A 22,718-nucleotide genomic window follows, 5' to 3' on the forward strand; every position below is an offset into this window, starting at 1 on the left:
CAGATGTCATATGCTCACTGTGAATGAATTTATGTTCTTTATTATCACAAGACTGCAGTTCTGTATTTAACTTTTAATTAATGTTTAAGATGGAGTTTGGAAGGCTTATGAGCAAGATTTTATGATGTGCTTCCCTGAGAGCGAATGGATTTGCACTCAATTTCTCCCAAGGTCTCTCCCAGCATCCAGAAGCATGTACCATTTAAAATGCTGACTTCACCACCTCAAGCTCAACATACTGTCTATGGAAATCTGGCTATCTGGTCATAATTACGTTCACTGTGCATAAAAAAAAGGAAACCGAGCAACCTTCAAAAGGTGAGTTGGGCTTCTGCAGTTTGGCAGCCTGAGATGAGTAAAAAAAAGAGTATTCTGTCATTGTTCATCGACTTTCTATCAAGGCTTTTCCCACCATCTGCTCTCATTTGTGCAACTCAGAGAAGATCTGGCATAGTAACTATCATTAATGAGATAAGTAAGTGTGTCAGATTTCAGCATTTTACCTGGTGTCATCTTGACCACCATGTACCACCATCACAGATCTTTCTAGAAACATTTCCCTGGTTTTCCAAGGAAATGCTCATAGGGAGGGATGGGAGAAGGATGAGAATGAAGCATGAGATTCATCACATATTATGAGGTAGTATAGGAACTGATTTCCTGTTCAGGAATGAAGGCAGATGTGGATAAAAACAGAAAGCCTTCCTGGGTCTGACCAAATGTCCATTTAAGCCATTTAAGTCATTAGATGCATTGACAAGTGTATAACAAAATGTTGTTTCCTCCCTTTATTCTCTCAGTCTCCAACTGTTGGAGGCCCAGAATTTCCTGAACCAGACATGACTTCTATGAATTTAGCAAACTTCAAGGGATTTTTCTTTTATAAACTTGTCCATTACCCCCCTGAACTCATGCAAAATCTTGTTAACAGCATTCTGTAGCAAGGATTTCCACAGCTTTATTTTGTCTTTTGTTAAAAAATACTTCCTTTTATGTTTTGAATCTGCCATACAGGAGCTCCTATCAATACTCTCTAGTTTCTGTATCATGAGACACAACAAAAAACTGATTGCTGTTCATCTCTCTCTGTTATTCATAATTTTACCACTTTCTGTCATACTTCTTCCCTTTCCATGAATTGTCCCTTTTCCAGACAGTAAAGTTCTAGCCAGCTTACTCATTCCTAGTATTTCCATATGCTGTACCACAACTTTGACCGTTCTTTTTTGTCCTTTTCTGAACCTTTTCTAGTTCTGATAACCTTTTTGAGATGAGCAGACTAGACTACTGTCAATATTCAAAACGCAGATTCCTGGCTTTCTTCAGTAGTATAACAGATGTTGTCTGCTTTGTTCTCTCTTCCTTTAACAACACTCCCTATCCTTTTTAAAATGATACTGAACACTGAGCAGGGGTTTTCATAGAATTATCCACTTTAGTCTCAAAGCATCTTTCCTGTGTTTTAGTGGTTAGATCAGAACAGATTGTTTTTTTCTCCCTTGCATCCCTTAATATTTACCTACATGAAATTTCATCTGCCACATTTCTGTACAGTCATGGAGTCTTCCACATTACTTCTGCCCTTCTTCATAATCAGCCCTTGTCTCTAACACCCTGATTAACTCAGTAACATTAGCAAACTTTGTCACCACACATTTTATCCCTTTTCCCAGGTCATCTGATTCTCTCTAAAATTGAACAGCCCCATTATACTATCATAGTCTTATCTTCTCTGAGTTCTCCTTTTATAATAGCCTGACAATCTATTGATCTGACAGACTCTCTGGCATGCCTACGGATATGTAAGTTGATTGTGTTGCTCCCTACATCACATTCCAGTGCAGCTGCATGTGGGAAACTAAGGAATCACAAAATACCACAAGAAAGAATGTGTACAATACAGCACCTTAAATAGACAGTCTAAAACTGTTATTTCTGAAGCAACTGGAACTACCCTGATATTCTAAATCTGAATTGACTTGATACTTTATATATTTTTTCTTAGTGTCTCTTTAAGTATTTCTGTGACAAATTTTAGTAAACAAATTTATAAATTCTAATTCATCTGTACTGGATAGCAAGAGCAATTCATCTATGTTTTAACCAGTATGAGACTCAACTTTATGAATCATCATTTGTGTGCTTGACCTTCAGTTGTTTCCAGCATGGGCAAACAGAAGCATCTTGTTCAACGTGAAACATCTTTTCAATGTGAAAATGAAATATGTTCAATTTATTTCTTTGCAGTTCTGATAGATATTACAATTACAAATAGAAACATTTGTAAGATGTCAGTTGATCATAATCAAAGGCTCAGAAGGATATTTTTTTAAATGAAATTATTTTTTTAAAATGAAAGTTTGTTACCAACTGTCCTCAGATAAGCCATGTGATAGTTTGTATTTTTCTTTTACAAAACAAGAGTGGTGTTATACTCACAATTTGTGAAGACCGTTAAGTCCAACAAACATTTCTGGTGTTAGGCAACCAATCCTATTATTTGAAAGATCCCTGAAACAACAAAAAACCCAATAAAACATTAATTCAGTCTTATTCGTATACATGGCCAAATAATCATATACAATCTCTCTGATTTTAGCTGTTAAGGAGTTAGTTAGAGACAAATGAAAAATAAAACCTTTTTTGGTAGCATAACATATCTGAATTAAATAGATTTCACAACTTTGTATTAACACTATTGAGCAATATTCTGCAATTAAACATACCACACTGAATTTCATACTAATTGCATTAAAATGTGATTACATATGTGTAGAGGTGTAAAATAAAGTAGAAATGGTGTTCAACATAAGGAATTGTCTTTATCGAGTTACCAGCAGATGTTTATTTTATCATGAAAAATAATACATATTTTGTAATTTGTTGCATGCAATATCCAGCGAAGATTGATTTTCACTGTGTACTACTGCCTCATCGCATAGACAGCATTCTTTCCTGCTGAAGAAATCACAGAAACGAGGGGACAATTAATTTTTTAGTCAGCAGGAAAGGTCAGTCTTGAGAAACACTTGGCAAGCTTTTCCAAGAGCAATGCTGTGGCTATGTCAGACCACAAAGAGTATGAGGCATTAAGTTCCGTAACTCTTGTCTGCAGAAAGGTGAATGGATGTTTACAGTGCAGTAATTCATATATACAACATTCTGTTTAGGGGTCTTTTAGAAAGGAGACAGAGATAGGTATGAAGAATTACTTTGTGGTACTTCCAGTTTTACTGTCCCGTGGGGTATTCTCAACTAATGTTTAACTTTCAAATGTTTGGTTTTCAACTTTGACTCCGGTTTGCTTTCTTATCAAGTACGGTTTTTATATGATTACAATAATGTAAGGATTTTAAGTGATTATATAACCATAAAAAATGTTAAATTTTTGAATATATTTTTGTTTTAGTTAGTAAATACTTAGTAAATGTTTTAGTAAATATGATGTTATACTGTTCAGATTCCCTATTTTTTCTATTTCATGACAGCACTAAAGTAATCAAAATAATGGTTGTATTTTGAGAAATCCAGTTATTGCTTTTATGGAGACATACCAAATTAACTAGAAAATGAAGGCAGAATCTTTAGAATTCACTACAAAGGCTTCTTCTATCAGACAAAGGATATGTTGTTGTACAATTAAACAATGAAATATAGCATTAGAATAGAAGTATTTCTTAAACGCTTGTCAGGAATACCAAGTAGACAATGGCAGAAAAAAAGAGGCTGGATAACATTATAGTGTAATAATTGCTTATTAACAATTAATCTTTATGTTTTTTTAATGAAAACAACATTGTTCTATAAAAACTAAAAATGTAAGTTTAAGACAAACATAATTCCCCCCCCCTCCCCCCAAGAAGAAGAGGTAAATTGTAACTGGAATCCAGGATTCTTCATTGGGCAATGCTTCATTTCCACATAAGTAAAATCTGAACATATATATTAGAAAACGCATCACTGTGTGGAGCGTAATTTGGGCAGCAAAAGTAAACTTCATCTAAACCAATCAAAACCAGGGCACAGTTCTCAAAATGTGACACACAATAAAACTGTATTTTTAACAAAGCAAAAGTCTACATGTCCTTTTATTAAAGTTTATTTTAATTAGTGTTATTTTCATACTAAGATATATGGAAGTGTCTGAAATCTCTGTATTGTAAAATATGTTTCCTATAGAAACATTAGTAAAAGAAAAGACAGTTTGCTGCACCTTCCTCCCAACTAATACATGTTGTATTAAATATAATTCAATTCATAATGTACAAAGCTGGCGTTCCTTATCGGGAGTAAAATGTTTACCTTCCTATTGTTGTCTTGTAAAATTGATGTTAGGGAAAACAAAACACTCCTCTGTTGAATAAAGTAGTGCCATAATGTCAATGCTTCATAAATTTTCATTTTTCATCAGTTTTGTGTGTACATTTTTTAGTAAACCCTTGAAATAATTCAGTTTGCCATTCCAATACAAATTATCACAATCGGTTCACCAAATCATTCACATTTTGATGCTGACAGCCTGCAGTTTATCCACCTGACTCACCGTATTCATATCTCCTGCAGTTGCCCATACTACATTAGCTTTGATTTTTCACAGTATCAATTCATATGCGAAGTGTGAAAAAAAAGGAAGTGAATGTAAAGTATGTTCTTAAAGTAACTACTGTACTCAGTATTCAGCATGAGTTTACACCGCATGTTGGTTCTGTTCAGCTGTCTGCTACCCAAGAATGGTGAGGGAGTGCAGAGATTTTCTTGTTTACTATGAAACTATAACACTTTGTACCAAACATGTGACAATCTAATAATTAATCTATGCATTAGATTGCTCCCAGTGTTAGGTGTTCATATTAGCAGTAAGGTTTTTTGAAACCTAGCATAATAAATCTCAGTATTGCCATTCCTAGTTTGCTAGTCTTTTCTTCTCACTTTTTGCCAATGTATTATGACTTTATCTCCTCTGACTTCTCTCTTGTGGCTGACCCATGGCTTCACCTGTGCAGTTTTCAGACGTGCAGCGATGACTTTTCCAGGTTTCCCGTTCTTCCCACCAGAGGTCAGGGTTGTGTTATTAGAGCATGTGGCCAGAGCAGTAATTAGCACTCCTGATCAGTGCATTGTATTATTATCTCTCTATAGAGAGTGAGCAAGAAAGTTTCAATCTTACCTTTATATCTGTATTAAAATGTGTGTGCTACTCTAACTTTGTCATTATTATGTCAGAGATTTTCTCCCCAAATGCACTTAAACACATTGGTTGGTATTAGAAAATACTGCTACCTATATGATCGGAGAAGGAAGTCTTTTGCTGATGCTACATGATGTCCACTGCACATTGCAGTTAGGGAACTAAACCTCAAAGTAAAAAAGCAGCAGGATTTGTAAATTTGTATTCTTGTGGATTTGTATTCCTTCTCATCTAAATCTTACCAACCTGCTAAAATAATCCCTGTTTTCTCACAGGTCTCATCAGACATGAGACAGCATAAACAACAGCTTCTGGCATGTGCTAATGGCCTGGTTGGCTAGTACATTTGGATGCTCCCATTTAGAATAATACATTAAAAAAAAAGAAAGAAAAGAGTTGTTCTTGCCTTTCCTTCAGGTTGAGAAGAAATAAGGAAGGTTCTGTAGCCTGTGTTAATTTTAAGAGCCTCTTTCCCCTCCCCAACTTTGTAGGACCTTAGTAACTGATATTTTTTCCCTGTTTCAAATGTAGTTTAAAATCAGCCATTGCCTTCAAAAGTACTATGAGAGGACTTCCAAAGAGAGGAATGCAAGGACGATGGGCAGAGAGCAAATTGCATAAGCCTTGTTTCCTAAGAAAACCATTTTTTAAATAAAACATACTAAGCAGAGTGAATTTAATAGCTAAGAGAACAGTAGACAAATTCTTCAACATGCAAAAGTTTTCTTCCTAGGAAATTATTTTTTACAGACCAGGCCTATGATGAAAGTAAAGGAGACCTAGCATACCTAAAAAACTTAGTATAGCACAAAATGATGTTTCCACTTATTTAAACCACTAAGTTTTATTTCTGCTTAATTTCTGCAGGAATACATTGTCTGCTAGGTTATTAATCATGTACGTTTTAAAGCTTTCTAGATGTACTTGTTAGTACATTTACTAGAGACAAACAGATAATTTTAAATATACTAATAACATCCCAAAAAAAGAAAAAAAGCAAAAGCCCTGGTAAATTTAGAAAGTACAGTGCATGGTTTTCTATTATATAGCCAGTGTCCTTACATTATTATTGCTTGGTGGCGTGTTTGAGTTCTCCAAGAATAGAAATGTTGATACAAACCCAATTTTCAGGATAATTCAAATAGAATTAATACTTACAGGCGTTTCAGTTCTGAAAGTCCATGAAAGGCCCCTGGCTCAATTGTGCTAATTAAGTTATTCTTCAGATCTCTAGAGAGACATAATAGGAGGAGCAATTAATTATCACTTTTACATACTGTACTACTTTTAACATGAAAAGTGTGAAATGCAATGCAATTTTAACCTTTGTCTTAACTAAGAGCAATGAATTTATTTTAAATAGTAACACCAGAAACATTACATCATTTGCAGTTTCTGAAAACATATATTTTTAAGAGGGTTAAGGTTAGATGTTAAAAAACAGTCTGTTTTAATTCTTTTCCTATTTGTAATTTTCAAAACGAGCTTGCCAGTCATTCTTGCCTCAGGAAAAAATGTTTTAATCAATGAGCGAATAAAATAACTAGGTCAGCAAAGCAAGACCTGTTAGTTTGCTTATTCATTGTGCCATGCACTTGACATTTAATAAATTTCTCATGCCCACCTAACATAGGCAAAGCAGCTGGCGTGTGAGACATAAACAGATAGGCCAGTTTTCTGTCCTGGCATGTACGCAGTTTCTCATATTTGGCAGCTAGGTGCTTCATTTTGCACTTGGTGACAATCCAGAGGATCAGTTGTTGTGCAGATAAGGAATATTTCGCTAGCATTAATAAACTCATCTGCTCCTGGCACAGTGCTCGGGGCCATGACACTGCTTTCAGTGCAGGCCCCGCAGGGATTTACTATTGAATTGTCTTAAGACTCTTCATGATGTGAACGCTGAGGAAATGCCGTTAGATAAGCAGGCCTAGGAGATAGCTGCTGTAATGCTCGCGGAGTCAGTGTTCATCTTTGGACAATTTGCAATTCATAGGGAATGACTGGTGCTCAATAACATCACTGCTGTTCCTCAGACTGGCCACTTCCAGTATGTTGCAGCACATGCACGCCTTGACTCTACCAAAGCATGGACGCGTCAACAGCATGAGTCACCTTACTTATGACTTTCTATTTTACTGAAAATAAAATGCGCACTAGGTGAAATCTTGGTTCCACTGAAACGTGACTGCCCTCAGTAGGGCAAGGTTTCACCCCAGCTGTTTAGTCCACAGTAGGCTATATACGAATTTCAAAGTCAAACTGATTCCAAATCTCATAAATAAATATCTTTGTATAGTCATTTTTGCAGATCTTTGGAATACTGTTCCAAAAATTTGTTGTGTGTCAAAACCACTTTGTTTTAGTGATGATTTTGATGAGAGTTCTGTCTAGCAAAGTCAGACTCTGAAAAGGTCAAATTCAGCTTTCAGCTTGCACCACCTAACACTCAAAATCCTTAAGAAGGTGATAAGACATTTTGACTTCTATGTAAAAGAAGTTTCATCTTACATATAAGAAATGCAGAGCTACCAATTCACAGCAGAATGAGACTGCAATTCTGATGGAAAAAACCTTAAAGTCCTTACTGTCTCAGCTTGAAAAGTGTATCTAGACAGTCAGTCACTCAAATTGTAAAAACTAGCTGTAAACTAGGTTCAAGATAACCAGTCAGTATTTGTTAAAGTCTGCCCAGGTCAAAGTTTATGCAGCACACTCTGCAAGGCGTGATACACAGCTAGGAACTGAACACTTCCATATTTATACCGTCAATCACAAATACTCTGTTTATGGTTAATTATAATTCATTTTTAAGAACACATTTTTAGCATCAGTTATTTTTTGCTAGGCACAAAGCAAGGAAGTGGTAAGATTGAAATTTCTGTAGAAGAAGGTAACATGAAAATTTATTAACAGAGCTGCAACTAGAATCTTGAAAATGAACATTAGCTGACATTGCTTATTATTAATCCAGAAAAGCTACTTAACTCAAAATGATTTTTGAGTAAATTGAAATCTTAGTGAACTGTAATTTTTAACTGAACAATCTGCATTTTGTTTTCATGCCTGTGTTCACAACAACGATCGTGTATCGCTATGTCACCTGTCCAATACTTTTAGATTAGCTTTTAATCTTTGTTCTAGCTTGCCCTACCCAGTGCTTTCATCATGAATATGTTTCAACTGATCTTGTGACATTATTGGAAAAAAAACAACAACCAGAAGAAAGGTGAGAAGGGAACTATGTATTTAAAACTGCAATCAATCACTAGACTATACTTAGAGTCTTTCTAGAATATAAGTACTGCAAAGCCATACAGGTTTACTTATTAAGAGGTTCTATGATTAAAGTACTTAATCTGAAGTAACAAGGATCCATAAAGCAATGAAATATATTAGTAAACTTGCTAGCCATGTCTCTCTAAAAGCCAGTAGTTTAGTTTCTTATTGTTTTTTCCTTAGTTTAAGGTATTTCATAGTTCCTGTTTTCAGTTACTATTGTAACTGATAACCATTATCCAGTTCATTATACAAATAAAACATAGTAACTCAATAAAATATCTCAGCACAACAGAAATATTACAATGTTACAAGAATGCATTAAAATGTACTGATCTATTCCAGTTGACCCAGCACTAATGTAACTTCTAAATAACGATGCATGAATTCATGCATGTATGAACTTTAAGGAATATGTATTACATGGCATAGGTCAGTCCTGTTTGCTTGAGCCGCTGTGGCTGTACCTTGCTAGTTGCTAAGGTAGTAAAAAGCATAAAACCCAGGAGTGTTTCTTTTTCCCTGCTGCTGCGCAATATGGAGACACGTGTGCCTGCACAGCTCTGGAAAGGGAAAGTGCCCATAATATTCGCCAGGGTCTGAGAAAGTCATCAGGGAGAGCAAAAGGTGGCACAGGGGAGGGGAGAGAGCAATAAAAGCATCAGCCAGGAGACAGATCCAGGTGCCAGCAAGGGGCAGAGCTTGGGGAAGGACCTGGATGGCGATTTGAGCATTAAGGAGAAAGTTGCATAGTAACTAATTTCAGGCATAGGTCTAGGTTCCTCTTTCTCCTGCAAATCAAGTAAGTACAGTTACAACAACGGCAGAAGTAGAGGTGGGGAGGTTTGGGCTCGAGCAGGTTCTCAGGGATCGTCTGGCCAAGGCACATGAGAAGCCCCAGTGGGCAACAGGGAGGAATTAGGGGCTCCAGCCATCATCCTGCCGCTACTCTGCCCTTTCCCGAGTACCTAGCCCAGACACGGCAGGTTTCTTCCCGTCTGTGTGACATACTGGTTTAGGATGAAGGTGCCAGGAGTTGATATAATCACAAGTGAAATACAGCTGATGCCATTTGTTATCAACAAAACACTCTGTAAAAACTGGAAGCAGCAGCTTTTTTTTTTTTTTTTTTTTTGGTATTGGCAGCAGCACTAGATTCATTTTTTTGTCTTTATTTGGTGAGGAAGTTGTGACAACTGCTTCAGAGAGCTTACTTGCAACCGTCCCTACGTTCTCATAAACAAAAGGGTCCATACAAACCACTGCAGGCTCTCTGCCTTCTCCAGAGTCCCATCAACTTGCAAAGACTAACTGGTGTCTTTGTTAAAGATTAATCAACATGAGCATATTTTACTTCGATGGTTTAGGATTATTCACTGCATGTGTCAGCCCAAGCCTCATTTCTTTCATTTAACACTCATATATTCATACTAAACCACGCGGTCTAACTCGAGCTCTGTTCACACCAACCGTCGGGGCCTAGTTTTCTCTAGGCAACACAACTGACAATATCCTCATGAATGAAACTTAGATCCTTTTGCTTGCAGAAAATGTTAAATATATGACGACTCAGGTTGGAGGAACCTGCAGAAATGAGCCTGTCTGAAAAAGAAGGGAAGGACACTCTTCTCTTTTGCATGGACTTCTGCATTGTTAAGGCTTTTATTTTATTTTATTTTATTTTTAAACACCAGCCCACCAGTGTAGACTCTTAGATCTATACTGATTTATTTCATACTTTACACTGGAATACATTTGAAAAACACTTTGAGGCCTAGTCAGTGCAAATATCCACATTTTAGGCAGGAAAAACTGACAATAATCTGTATACAGTTAGACATATTCTGTGTTAACTGCCAGCTCATCTAAGCGCACTTGCAGGTTGCAATTAGATGCAGTGATCATCTCGTGGCTGTGATCATCATGCTGGCTATGGCCAGCAGTGTCAACAGCTCACGACAAATATAGAAGAATCTGTATGAGTGGCAAATTGTTGGCAGGCAAGTTTTAACATCAGTCAAAACAACCAAGCAGGCAAAAGGTCTTGGACCTCTGTGTCCTAGTTTATGGAAACTCTGCTCTGTTTCCTCATAACTTGTAACGGCATAGGAAAAAACAGTATAATCCAAAACTATCATCCAGAGGAATAAAAAAGCCCAGGGTAATGTTAGTGGAAGCCAGGTCATTTCAAGGAAAAGCGTCCATCAATTGCAGTGTCCCAAACAAGCTCAGTCATCTGGTCTCCTTATTTTGGAAATTACATTTAAATTTGGTAGGTCATTTTAGTAAGGACAGTCTCAGAAAATTGTAGATGATTACACTACCCACAATCCTGGCACTTTCCTGGTAATAAGTATTACTCCATAACGATTCCATATACTTCTAGCTTAACACAATAGGTGTTTTCTTCCCTGTCTCTTTTAGAAGACTAAGATGTGATGAAAATAAATAAATAAAATGAGCACAATTGTTAATCGCTTACAATTCCTGTTTCTAAACTAGAAGAATCTATTTTCTTGCCTCCTACTTCTATTTTTTTTACAGTTAATGTTACTGAAATATTAAATTAGCATCTCCCGTTTTTTAATTTAGCAAAAAATTTGTTATATTGTAGCCTTATAGCAATGAGCATCAACTTTCACTGAGCTAAATAAAGAAACCAGGGTAAATTTGGTTGTATGTTTACATTTTTCCCCAAGAGCTACTGCTGAGGCTTGGCAAAAGGTCATGATCCGAGGCATGCCAAGCAAGAGCCCAGGCTGGGCCACACACATGCATGTGCACACACATACTATGCAAGTGATTTGGTCATCAATCAAAAAAAAAAAAGGGGGGGGGAAGAACCCCAGTATCACAATATCACAATATTGAATGGCCATAGCATGACCCAGTTAAAGTCAAAAGAAAAAAAGAAGAAAAAAAAAAAGCATTTTATAACTAACATTTATGGTTTTGCATCATTTCTGACGGAGCATTCTAACTTTCAAGTATCTATTCTGAATCTGAATGACGTGTCATTAGTGGTGTGGGTGTATATATCTAGTGGCGTGACCTGAAAATAAATCAAAACCAAACTTCTGTTACAATTACAGATAGATGGAAGCTACGTGAAGCTAACTCTAGTTGAAACAACTGCAGCATTTATATCAAGGCTGCACAGCTGATGCAAAAAGTTACTACAATATTTATTGAAATGCTATGTTTCCCCTAATTTTATTAAAGTTGCTAGAGGTACTTGTGACATGGTACTCTGATCTTAACAACATAAATAGGAAATAGAACAATACAGAACAGACTCTGTTATCATTAAAAAGTAATCTGAAATGGTTAGTGTAAGTTACTAGAGGAGAATTTCCTTTTCACTTACAAGCCTGAACTTATATAAATTACATATAATAAACATTCAGCACTATCTTCTTACACCCATGTACGTAATTTGCATGTGTATGCAAATAACAGTCCACAAGTAAAAACATACAAGAACTTTTACTAAATATCACAAGCTGCTGAGAGTTTATCACCTTGCACATTAATCTTTTTACTTCTTATTTACTAATAACACTAAAGAGGAGTTACTTCAACAAAGACAGCTGACTTAAGGAGGGGAAATCTCTGTTTGAAATATTCATTTCCTGATAGCTTAGCTGAGATAGAAATGAAATGTGTGAAAGAGGCTACTAATGGGACTTTATAAGAACATTTAATAGCTACTCCAGGCCTCTCAGCTCTCACATACCTTCCGTAGCCAAATCCCTGATTATCTAAATGTGTTCTTGAGATTCTTGATGCTTCGGGTTCACAGTATGTGTTCATATAGTAGAACACATTGCGGGAAAATTATTAAAATATACGCATTCCATTACCAAAAGAATCAATTTATCTTAAACTACATGCAGACATTTTGGGCATTTTGTATCAGAGTCTATGCCTTCAGACACTGCAGACTCTTCCCCCTATTTCTACTATACGTACTGTAGATATTCTGAATACATATTCATAACAAGAATGTTCAACTAGTTCCAGTACTTCGTTCAAATTCCTGACATTGATACATCTTTCATAAAAAATTATAGGTTGTACCAAGAGGACATCTGTGTTTAGAAAGCTGTCATTATGGTGCTGCAAACTTTCCAAAAAAGCTCTGAGAAGAGCAATCAGTTGTTGAGCAGATGCCAAATACCAGTGAAATATGACTGGCTTTCCACATTTTGCATATTACTATGAAACAACAACAAAAAAAATGAAAGGTCACATCTTCCACTTCTTATGCAAAATGCTTCAGCTAAACTAAATGGAAGTTTTGCCCAACAAATGAAGGCAGAATCAGGACCCTTAAAAAAAGATACACTTTTAAAACCTCACTATGATCGTGGTAGGAAAGTGGCATAGTCAGTGATGAAAGGCCACATTTAATACATATCCTGCAGTCATAATATTGATTGTCAGGGTTAGCAGTCTTGGATAGAGGAACAAAGAATTAAGATGATATTGGAAAAATATGTATGAAGACATTTTAAACACATCTTTCTGTACAGGAGCCAGTGACTCATTGCTTGTTATACTTTGATGTTCTGGATATTGTGAAAACGTATTTTCACCTCCATTGCTGGTGAGCGTATTGCTAGTCACACATTGGAGACAGCGAAAGAGGCAGATGTCTTGATTTAAGTGTTATCCATTATCTGATATCATCACTGATAACTAAAGCACACAATGTTCCTATGAAACTCCTGAGCTCTGGTTGCTGTTTGTTGTTTACTATGATAGGAGCGGATGTTTAATCTACTTTCCAGACTTGGAAAAGTTATGACTGTGTTGAAGTTAAGTTCCAAGAGAGATGAATAAATCCTTATTTAGATTAAAAGGATTCCCACAAGATTTCAAGTACATGGAAAATAACTGTGCCTTTGCAGACACAGAGGCTACATGGTGGTAATGGTCGGGGGGGAAGGTAGGGGTTTTTTTTGTTTTGTTTTTAACATGTTGATGCTCTCCTTGATTATGCTTTTTCCTTTAGTTTTCTTTTATTGAAAAAAAGTCTCACCCAAATCATGACCCATTACTGGTTGGATTACCCAAGACAATACATCCAGAAGACCAGGCAAAAAAATATCTGCTGCTTCTTGAAGGTACAATCAGAAGTTTCAAACCTGTCATTTTTGATGGCAATAAAGATGTATGGAGCAACAGAAAGGTCATTGCATAAACTGATACTATTTTATTCAAGGATGATGACTCGTTTGCAGCAAGGGTGCTTTGCTAACTTAGCAGGTACTCATCATTTAGGAACAAATCTAAAAATGTTAAACAAAGTGTCAATAACGGTAGCTGAAACACTACAGAGGTAAAGGCTTTCTCACTCAAAGTCCCCAAAGAACGTTACTGCGTATTCATTCTAATGGTAATAATAATATAGCAAGAAGATAAACCTTGCAGAACTACACAAATCCAGAGCATTTTAATTGAAGGAGCAATACATCAAAGGAAAAGTGAGCAAAAAGCTTGGTAAAGTAGGACAAACATTCAGAGAAATGTTTTTGTTGAACATTTCTCTATATGTATATATCAGAAAATAACGTTTTCTAGCTTGTACAGACATTTTTAAGGATTAATTTACCCTGTATAAATTATAGTTTTGTTCTAAATATAATGCCAACCAATCAGAATTTGCAATGAGGATGCAAAAAGTGTAGTATCTACCTTTAGTTTAGCATTTTGTTATTGACAGTTCAAAAGGAAATGAAGTTTCTAATAAAGAAGAATGCCCAGGAAAGCGCATAAGGTGGATCTCAGCCTACCCAGCCTTGCAGGTGACTCTGCAGCGCCAGCAGAAAACAGCTTTGCGAGTGCTGACAATCACGCGCTGATGCGCAATGAGAGATGTGGCATAAGGCTGATCACGATAGCAGCAGTGTCTATCCGTAACTATGTCCCTGCGGGCCATTTTTTAAGGTTTGTCAGCTCTGTGAGCAGCCTTGCATCCATCAGGGATTTCCCTCCCTGACGGTCCCGCACAGGCCCCCTCCAGGATTTACCTCTCAGAACCGTGGCTAGAAAATTGCAGCAAGCGCCAGGGGCCTGGCTGGCACCGCGCAGAAACCTTTGGTGGCTGGAAAGAGCCAGAGGCTTCCGTAGCTTGTACAGCCCCTGGCACTGCTCTGTGCGCTCCTGCCTAGCGGCACTGCGACATGGGTTAGGGTTCCTGATGCGTGCTCTTGGACAAGGGCTAATCGTGGAGGGGAGAGGGAAAAAAAAAAAAAAAATCAGTTCTGAGCAGAATTCCAATATGTGAGAAAACTATTTGCACAGAAAGCAGAGAAGTAGGGCGAAAAGTATCCTCAGCAATTTTTCCCTTCATAATAAGTGTTTTTTTAAAGAAGTACATAGACCAAATGAAATGTAAAATAAATACAGAGAAAGTGAATAAGAAGTAGCTTCTGCTGGAAAAGATTTAAGTCCAGTGTAAGAATTGCTATTCCATGTTCTAAGACTGCACTTATTTGCCTACTACAAACTTCCAGCAATGTGTATTCGATATTCTTTGGTCAAATTTCAAACTTCTGAGTCACTCTTTAACAACATAATCACAATTTTTCATATGGGATATTAGGAATTCTTTCTATATTCTCAGAAGTGTATCTGAATTCATTTTCCACAATAAAATAGGGAGATGGACATTTTACACTAAATTAACAGAAATATTAGGGTAATGAACTTGGGGTTTTTTTTCTTTTCTTTTTTTTAAGCTATGAGACCTCTAAAATATACAAACTACTGTATCATGGAGATTTCTTTTTCATATCACGGTTTTCTTTTTTAAGGAAATGCTTGATTCTTCCTCTTTTTCTATTATTGAACCACTATTGACTTGGAACAATACAAGCAATTCTTTATTGAAATGTAATTCAAACTTCAGGGAAATATTTTCTTCCATGGCTTAAAACATCCAAAGAAAAGAATTCCACCCTTATCCGTAAGGGAAAGACAAGCATTTTTGCAGATGACCCCTACATAATCTTAGAGTAGTTCTGGGCCAAAAATAAGATACTTCACTACCCAGCGTAAACTGATATAATAAAAATCATCTTTCCTATAATGTTTATTTACCCTAATGACTTCATAACACAGGAATAGAACATTTCTAAAAATTAATTAACGTGATTCAATTATAAAATATCAAGAAGTACCTCCATCTTTCAGCCCGTATACTGTTTCTGTATAATCTCATTAAAAGAGTAAGAATTAATCTTAACAAACAGTATAACAAAAATGTAGTCACCTACTTTATATAAAATACTGAGAGAGCTGCAGCGGTTCGTTAGCTGGTGATGGGAGGTGGATGGGGGAACACTATATTACCCTCACTATTTTTGCTTGATTTATCCCCCTCACTGATCTCCAGGAATGACTAAACTCAAAACCAGTCTTCCCGATTGCCCAGGCAATCCCAGGGGTCAGGACAATGCCTGGATTCATTCTAGCATCAGCGAGAGCGGAAAGGCTTTTCCCGAAAAGCACAACATAATTACGACCATTTTATTCAGCCAATATCAGAGGGAATAGTAATTACATGGAAATCTTGTAAAGTTATAAGTGTTCAACAGTGAAATAAGAAGTGGTTTAAGGCATAATATGGGAGAAATGTCTATAAGCACTTTAGCTCAGAGCAATTCAATTTTGGTAAAAAAAGTGGTCTAGGAATCCTTTCCCTTGAAGCCTCTGTTTATACAAACTGCCGTTGGAAATAACTTGGACAAGTGTGAGTAATTCAGAAAACAACCATGAGTGCCAATAAGGCAGCACGTAGAACGGTCTTCTCCTGCAGAAACTGGGATTAATGAGTTCCCCATTCAAATACCTTGAAGAACTTCCATGACCATTTTCCCTGCACAGATTTTACATTTGCACGTTCTTTCCCACAGGTACTTGCCAGAAATTTTAGAATTTTTAATGAAATTTCATATGAAATATAGATGAATGATTGAGCAAACAAGAATACTGAAAAGTTATGAGACCTATAGGATATATGTACAGTTCCTACACATTCTTTAAACTCATACCACATACTTTATAGGCCACACATGCATGAGATTTTCAAGTAAAAATTATTTTGGATTTTCTTCTGCCTCAGAAGTGCCATGAGACTGATTTTTATTTCAAAACAAACCTCTCCCATTAAAGATAATAAAAAGTTGCTATATCCTTTAAAAAGCCTGTGTCTGTTGGTCTCACTTGAAATATGTTTTTTCAATGATTTCTGTGCTTTGTTGTTCTTTCCCCTATTGTTTCAGGTAAAGTTACAGCTTTTTAAAATAAATTTTCTTTTGTTAAAATAAATGTCCAAGTTATTCAGCACTAGATTATGAAAAAGATTATTAAAAAAAACCACCACAGCAGTAATAAAATACAACTGGGCCACAAGAAACACACACAGGTCTTCAAGCCTTGAAACCACACCAAAAAAATAAATAAAAATTGGCAGAGACGGGAAAGGAAGCAGGGAAAAAGGATGCAGAGAAAGGAGGAGAATAGCACTGCCAGGGAGCGTTAATGCCAAATGCCATTGGGAGGTTTGGTCCTGTTGGATATCTGCTCCTTTCACCGCCTTTCTCACTACATAGAGTAATAAAATTTCTCTGCCCCGCTTGCTGTTTCATACCTTCCTTCGTTATCTCCCTGCTCCGAATTTCTTGGCATCAGGCCCCCCGAGCCGGCAGCCACGGCGGCGCTTGGTGCCCCTCCGCGGGCCAGAGGCCCGGCCACGCTCGCCTGCAAGCAGCTCGTTTCATCTGCTGAAGCCTCACCCGCGCCTGAAGGCGGCGGGAAGCTGACGAGTGCCTTGGGGACCCGATTGCTCTGGTGCCACACTGGTTTCCTAGTGCCTTATTTTATTTTCAGTCGGTTTGGGAAGTGAAATAAGGACTGCATTTCTCAATATAGCGCCTGCTTTTATTTCCGAGTAAGAGCCTACAGACCGGGGGTTAATCATCAACAGATAATCTCACTTTAGGATCACGTTCATATATGATAAATTCTAATATACCTATCTCCCTACCAAAAACTGCAGCAAAGGTGCTTACTGGTGGCTAATTTAACACATCTTTATAAATCTGCACTTGATACATCATCCTAAAGGATGACAGCATCTGACATAAACCATGTGTTATCTTAATGACATTGCTATATAAAACGTCAGAGGAGCACAGCGTGCAGCTGCGACGGCTGGCTGCATGTCACACTAACTTGACTATTCGCCGTCCTAATGGGGAACAGGAGCCCAGATACTCATAAATCCAAGTCACTTCCTGAAATACAGCTAAACTTCAGGTGTTACAGAAATTAATTAAATAAATAAATAATCATACTGTCCATCAGTTAAACAGCTCTGTAAATTAATTTTACAAGTTAGCTTATTTATATTCCCATCATTTCCAACTGCTAATACTGGATATTTATATAGAACTTGTGATATATAACTTTTTCCCACTATCATATAGATGTGCAATGCCATTACAAATCTATTCATGAATGATGTTATAACAGATATAACTTTAGCATACAATCAACCAGTTTGTTCAACTACACAAGTAATCAACTATATTGCAAAACAATTGTTTAAATAATACCTAAAGGGCATGTATTCACGGAAAACTCCCAAGAAACATTTTAAGTATCACATCTGCATTTTAACATGTGTGTAAAAAATGTATAATTCTTCCACCAATGAAATTTATCTAAACGAGTACACCAATACATTATCCTAAGGTAGGAATACAGCTACAGTTAACCTAGAGGAGCCCGTATACATTTAATTGCATAGGTACTTAGCACAGACAAAGGAAAGACTTTTTTTAATTCCAAGGTGACATCAAAAGTCATCTGTAAATTATGGCCTTCATTCATGCCTACTGTTGCCTAATACAACTTTCTCTCACTCCACTTCTAAACAATTCACTTAGGGAAAATCACTGATTTGAAAGTAAGTTTATTTCCCTTTGCTTAAACTGCTGTCCACTGAATTTCAAGCAGAAGTACTCATTTCTGTCATGCTCTGTACATTTTGTCTTTCTCTAACAACTACTATATTTTGCAGATTTTTTTCCATTATAAATATTTTTCCTAGATAATATTTAATATAAATATATTATATTCATTCCTCCAATTTTTGACCATTTTTATCTTTTAAACATATAAAGATACACGCAGTATGTTTTGTCCTTTTAGACTGTGATCTAAATGTGCCTTCAAGAAAAAAAAACAAAAAAAACCCCTGATGATGCTTCTTAATATTTCTAGACAGTAGATTTATGGAACTGCAGGTTTTGACTATCACCTTCAAATATCATTCTAACTAATCAGAAATATAATAATCTTAATCTCCTCTGTAGCACTGTTATGAACTACTTATATATTAGGATAATTAATATAATAAAAATGATTATGTATGAAGGCAAAAATCTCTTGGTTATATGAGAGACATAAGGAACACAAAGATAATGGCTGTCTCACCAGTAAATCATGACGGTATGGAGAACTCTTCCAAGCATTTCAATTAATGCTGCTACATATAATTAGTAATGATTAGTTAAGCACTGATCAAGTCAAATTAGACCTTATATTCAAAATGTCTCCTGCCTTTCTTCATGGAAGTACTTCGCACACCAGGCTTTCCTAGCCCTTCACAAACTAACCTTTACATTACCATAGGTGAATGGGAGGTGCACTCTGAGTTTGTGTATTTTTTTTTTTCCATCACAAATAACGCAGCCAACAGAACAACATTCATCTAAGGAGAAATTTTAAAAGCACGGTAACATTAATTGTTTTATGTTAGCTTAATTAAAAAGTCTTACTCTTTTACTTGAAAAATACCTGTAATAATTCATTCACATTGCAGTCCATAAACCTCTCAACCTATCTTCTGCAAAAGCTTCTCTCCTCAATGGCTATTTCACTTGTCAAGAACCCTGACCCTGGGCCCCACTGTGTCTCTCCTCTTACTGAAAAGACATTAAAATATTTCTTCCTTTAGGAGAGATTTATTAAGGGGGAAAACAATGATGTTTCAAGCCAGCATTTCCTTAAGTTGCCATTTTTCCAAGCTATCTCAAAGCTTCTCAGCTGAAACCCAGCTAACAACTGTGCTTCATGCTCATTTCAATTTTAAGTAATTGTGAATTAAAGTTCACCAGGACTATTGGTGAAATGCAGGATATTTGACCATTTTATTAAAAGACTACGAGCCTCTGTAAGGTATGGTCTAACACGAAAGTGGTTTATCTGGGAGTAGGTCACTCTTTGTGGGCTCTAAGGTTGATATCAAATTCAGAATTTGTCCTTTCTCCTGAGAACTGGGCACTGCCTACAGATGACTTCAGAAGATCTGGAAATAACTCAGCTCGGCACATCAGCAACAGCTGCCAGAGAGCTCAATAAATGATGCATGTCACTCTTTAGGGGACTGATTCTTCTTTTTGTAGGTTATTTTCTTGTAGCCCGTATTCAGACCTATAAGATCTGTTATATTCATATCCACAGTATCAGTAAAGAAGATGGGGGCACAGCTAGTTGAATCATCTCTGCTCACGTAAAGTATTTGCAAACCAGAATACAAACTTCACTGAGATAAAAAGCAGAACCTAGTAATCTCATCTTTAATCAATTGAGCTGAATGACAGAAATTGTTTTCAACACTTTTAAATACTCGAAGCATATCAAACATAGAAACAACTTAAAGCCTAACAGAACCACGGTAATGTATACGGGCCACCAGAAGCTTGAGGGTAAAAGTATTGGCCCGGATCCAAAAAAGCACTTAGGCCATCCAAAGTGAAACTTCAGTGGAAGGTAGGTAGCAAGTCCCGGAGCGCAACCCGCCACCCCCTCTGCCCCCTCACCCGTTTCGTTGGCCGCAGGTACCTCCCCGCTGCCCTTCCCAGGTCCCGCGGCGTGGCACCGCGCTCGCCGTGCCCCGTGCCAGGGCGGAGCGGCTCGGAGCAGCTCGGAGCGGCTCTCGCGGGCGGCGCGGACGAGCCATCCCCGCACCGAGGCCCCTCGCCTGGCCCAGCGGGTTAACGGGACATATACGACACAGCAGTCGAGACAGAAACCCAGACTGGCATCCCAGAGCCCGGCAAAGGGACGGGGAAGTGTCACCATCGTCTTTCCTACGACAACCTAGCGATTAGAGCTAAGGAAGAGGAAGACCGTTCCCAGGCCTTCCTCACCTAAGGAGACTCGTACCTAGGTAGGACACGCAGGAGCTGAAGAAACAGACAGGAGTCTCTGTTCCCTAAATAGCATTTCTGTATTTTATCAAACAAATGTTTATAGCAAAACCCATTTTCTCCTTGTTGATGAAATACCCTCAGCACTTGACCATTGACAGCATTTTTTTTCCTTCTGGTCTCATAAACCTTAAATGCCTGACTACATATTGGCACAGGTCCACCTCGGCCGGACCTACGTCCTGGCTAAGGCCTCTCCCACAGACGTAGTTCACGTCTACTAAAACGTGCCCAGGCTGGGGAGGTCGAACCTGAGTCTCTCTCTTGCTAAGCAGGTATTCTACCCAGCAGGATAGTAAAGACCAAAGGCACAAGTACTTTCTCTTATAACCAGGTTTTAAAAGAAAATATTGAGTCAGTTATGCCTACGAAAAGGAATGGCTGCAGAAGAAGCGCTAGCTGCAGATCCCAGGTCCAGAAAGGAAAAAATCATGACAGTCTTCAGCACTTTTGTAAGCTGCTTCGTTCCTCGGCACCATGGCTGGTTTGGATCCTCTTCCTACACACCTAATGCTCCCCGTTCACTGTATAAAGAGCTTCAGTCTCTAAAGAATAGATGAGAGCGGCATTCTGCAAGCTGCCCGTGTTATTGCTGAGAACCACTAAGTGTACCATATCTTTTTGCTGATTTGAACCCTAGTGACTTCCTCAGCTAGCAAGCTGCTAAATTTTCTGTTTATAAGGGCTGTATGTATTATTTACTACCCATTTGGCTACGGTTTAGCTTGTTTTTAGCAGATTTCAGATGCTTTGAAATAGGCCAAGAGTAGAACCAACTTTCTCTTCAAACCAGCAAGCAAAAAATAAACAAGACAGTAGTAGCAAACCAGAGCTGCGAGCATAATTAATGTGACACATGCTCCCTTCCAACGCAGAGAGTTAGGGTACGTGCCTGAGGTTTGCAACTCAAACCTCTTAAAAAATAACGGCACAGTGCAATACCCCTAATTCCTCAGAAACCCTGCAGGCAATACCTTGAAAAATCATTCTTTTTAATTAGAAAAGACATGGAGCATAAAGCCTAAGATGATTTTTTGCACTTCCTTTCCCATATAGAGTGTTTTAAAATGGGTTAATTCTGGTGAACAGTGTTTTCCTGTGGAACAATACGCGCTGTGCATATATCCCACCCTCATCCCTTCCCCTCTGCTGATAGTGGTGGGAAAGGGCAGCTCAGAAAAAATGTCATCCCGTATCGGTCTCCCACTCAGCACACACGAAGCCAGTTCTCCAAAATCTCATCACAGGGTTACAGCTCATTAAATTCAGCTGAAGGATGAGAACTGAGCTGCACCGCTAAATGTGCGCAGTTTGTGTTTACCAGCCAGAACACTGTATGCAGTGTTGCTTACAACATAGCCCCGTAATACGGAAGCATTCTTGTTGGCAGCTTTGACAATTTATCTATTCATATCAAAGTGAAACAGAGGCTGCTTTAAAACTGTTGCTCCTTGTACTAATGGGAAAAGAAGAATATTAAAAACTATCACAGTGAAATCTCTGTTGCCACCAAAAGGTCGTTGATTCAACAGACAAACAACCTAGTGTTAATGATTTAACAAAACATTTTTCACACAGATTACATGCTCATCCATCAGTGTGTAATATTTTTCACATCAAGAAAATAAAGATCATTTTCTCTTAAATGCCAATTACAATGAATGCACAATTCAAATTCAATACTTAAGTAATTACGCTTTACCAAAGGAAACGAATTACAAACACAATTTAAAAAAATCACCACTGTATGCAGCTAGATTCATTAACCAGACAACTCTCCTAAAAAAGAAAGCAATATTGTTGAATATTTTGTTCAGCAGCCTCTTGATTTGACTAGAGCTATATGCAAGCAACCGACAGGACTGGATTTCTTCACTCCCTTCAACTGCGCCTCTTTTTTTGAGCAGGTATGTGCTGAGAGACAGATCTTGACTTCATGAAAGTGAAAAGACTGTAAGGTCCCT

General features: G+C 37.5%; 1 protein-coding gene across 4 annotated transcripts in view; it reads right to left on the reverse strand.

Moving 5' to 3' along the window:
* The window catches only part of LOC106494708 (adhesion G protein-coupled receptor A3), a 288,318-nt gene that overhangs the window by 181,205 nt on the left and 84,395 nt on the right, over positions 1-22,718 (reverse strand). For all 4 annotated transcript variants that reach the window (XM_067300089.1, XM_067300088.1, XM_067300087.1 and 1 more), the window contains exons 3-4: positions 6,347-6,418; positions 2,440-2,511 (exon numbers count right to left, since the gene is read on the reverse strand). In XM_067300089.1, coding sequence (XP_067156190.1) covers positions 2,440-2,511; positions 6,347-6,418 — 144 coding nt within the window. The remainder of the gene's footprint in view (positions 1-2,439; positions 2,512-6,346; positions 6,419-22,718) is intronic.

Source organism: Apteryx mantelli, chromosome 7 (assembly GCF_036417845.1).
Source record: "Apteryx mantelli isolate bAptMan1 chromosome 7, bAptMan1.hap1, whole genome shotgun sequence".
Taxonomy (NCBI): Eukaryota; Metazoa; Chordata; class Aves; order Apterygiformes; family Apterygidae; genus Apteryx; species Apteryx mantelli.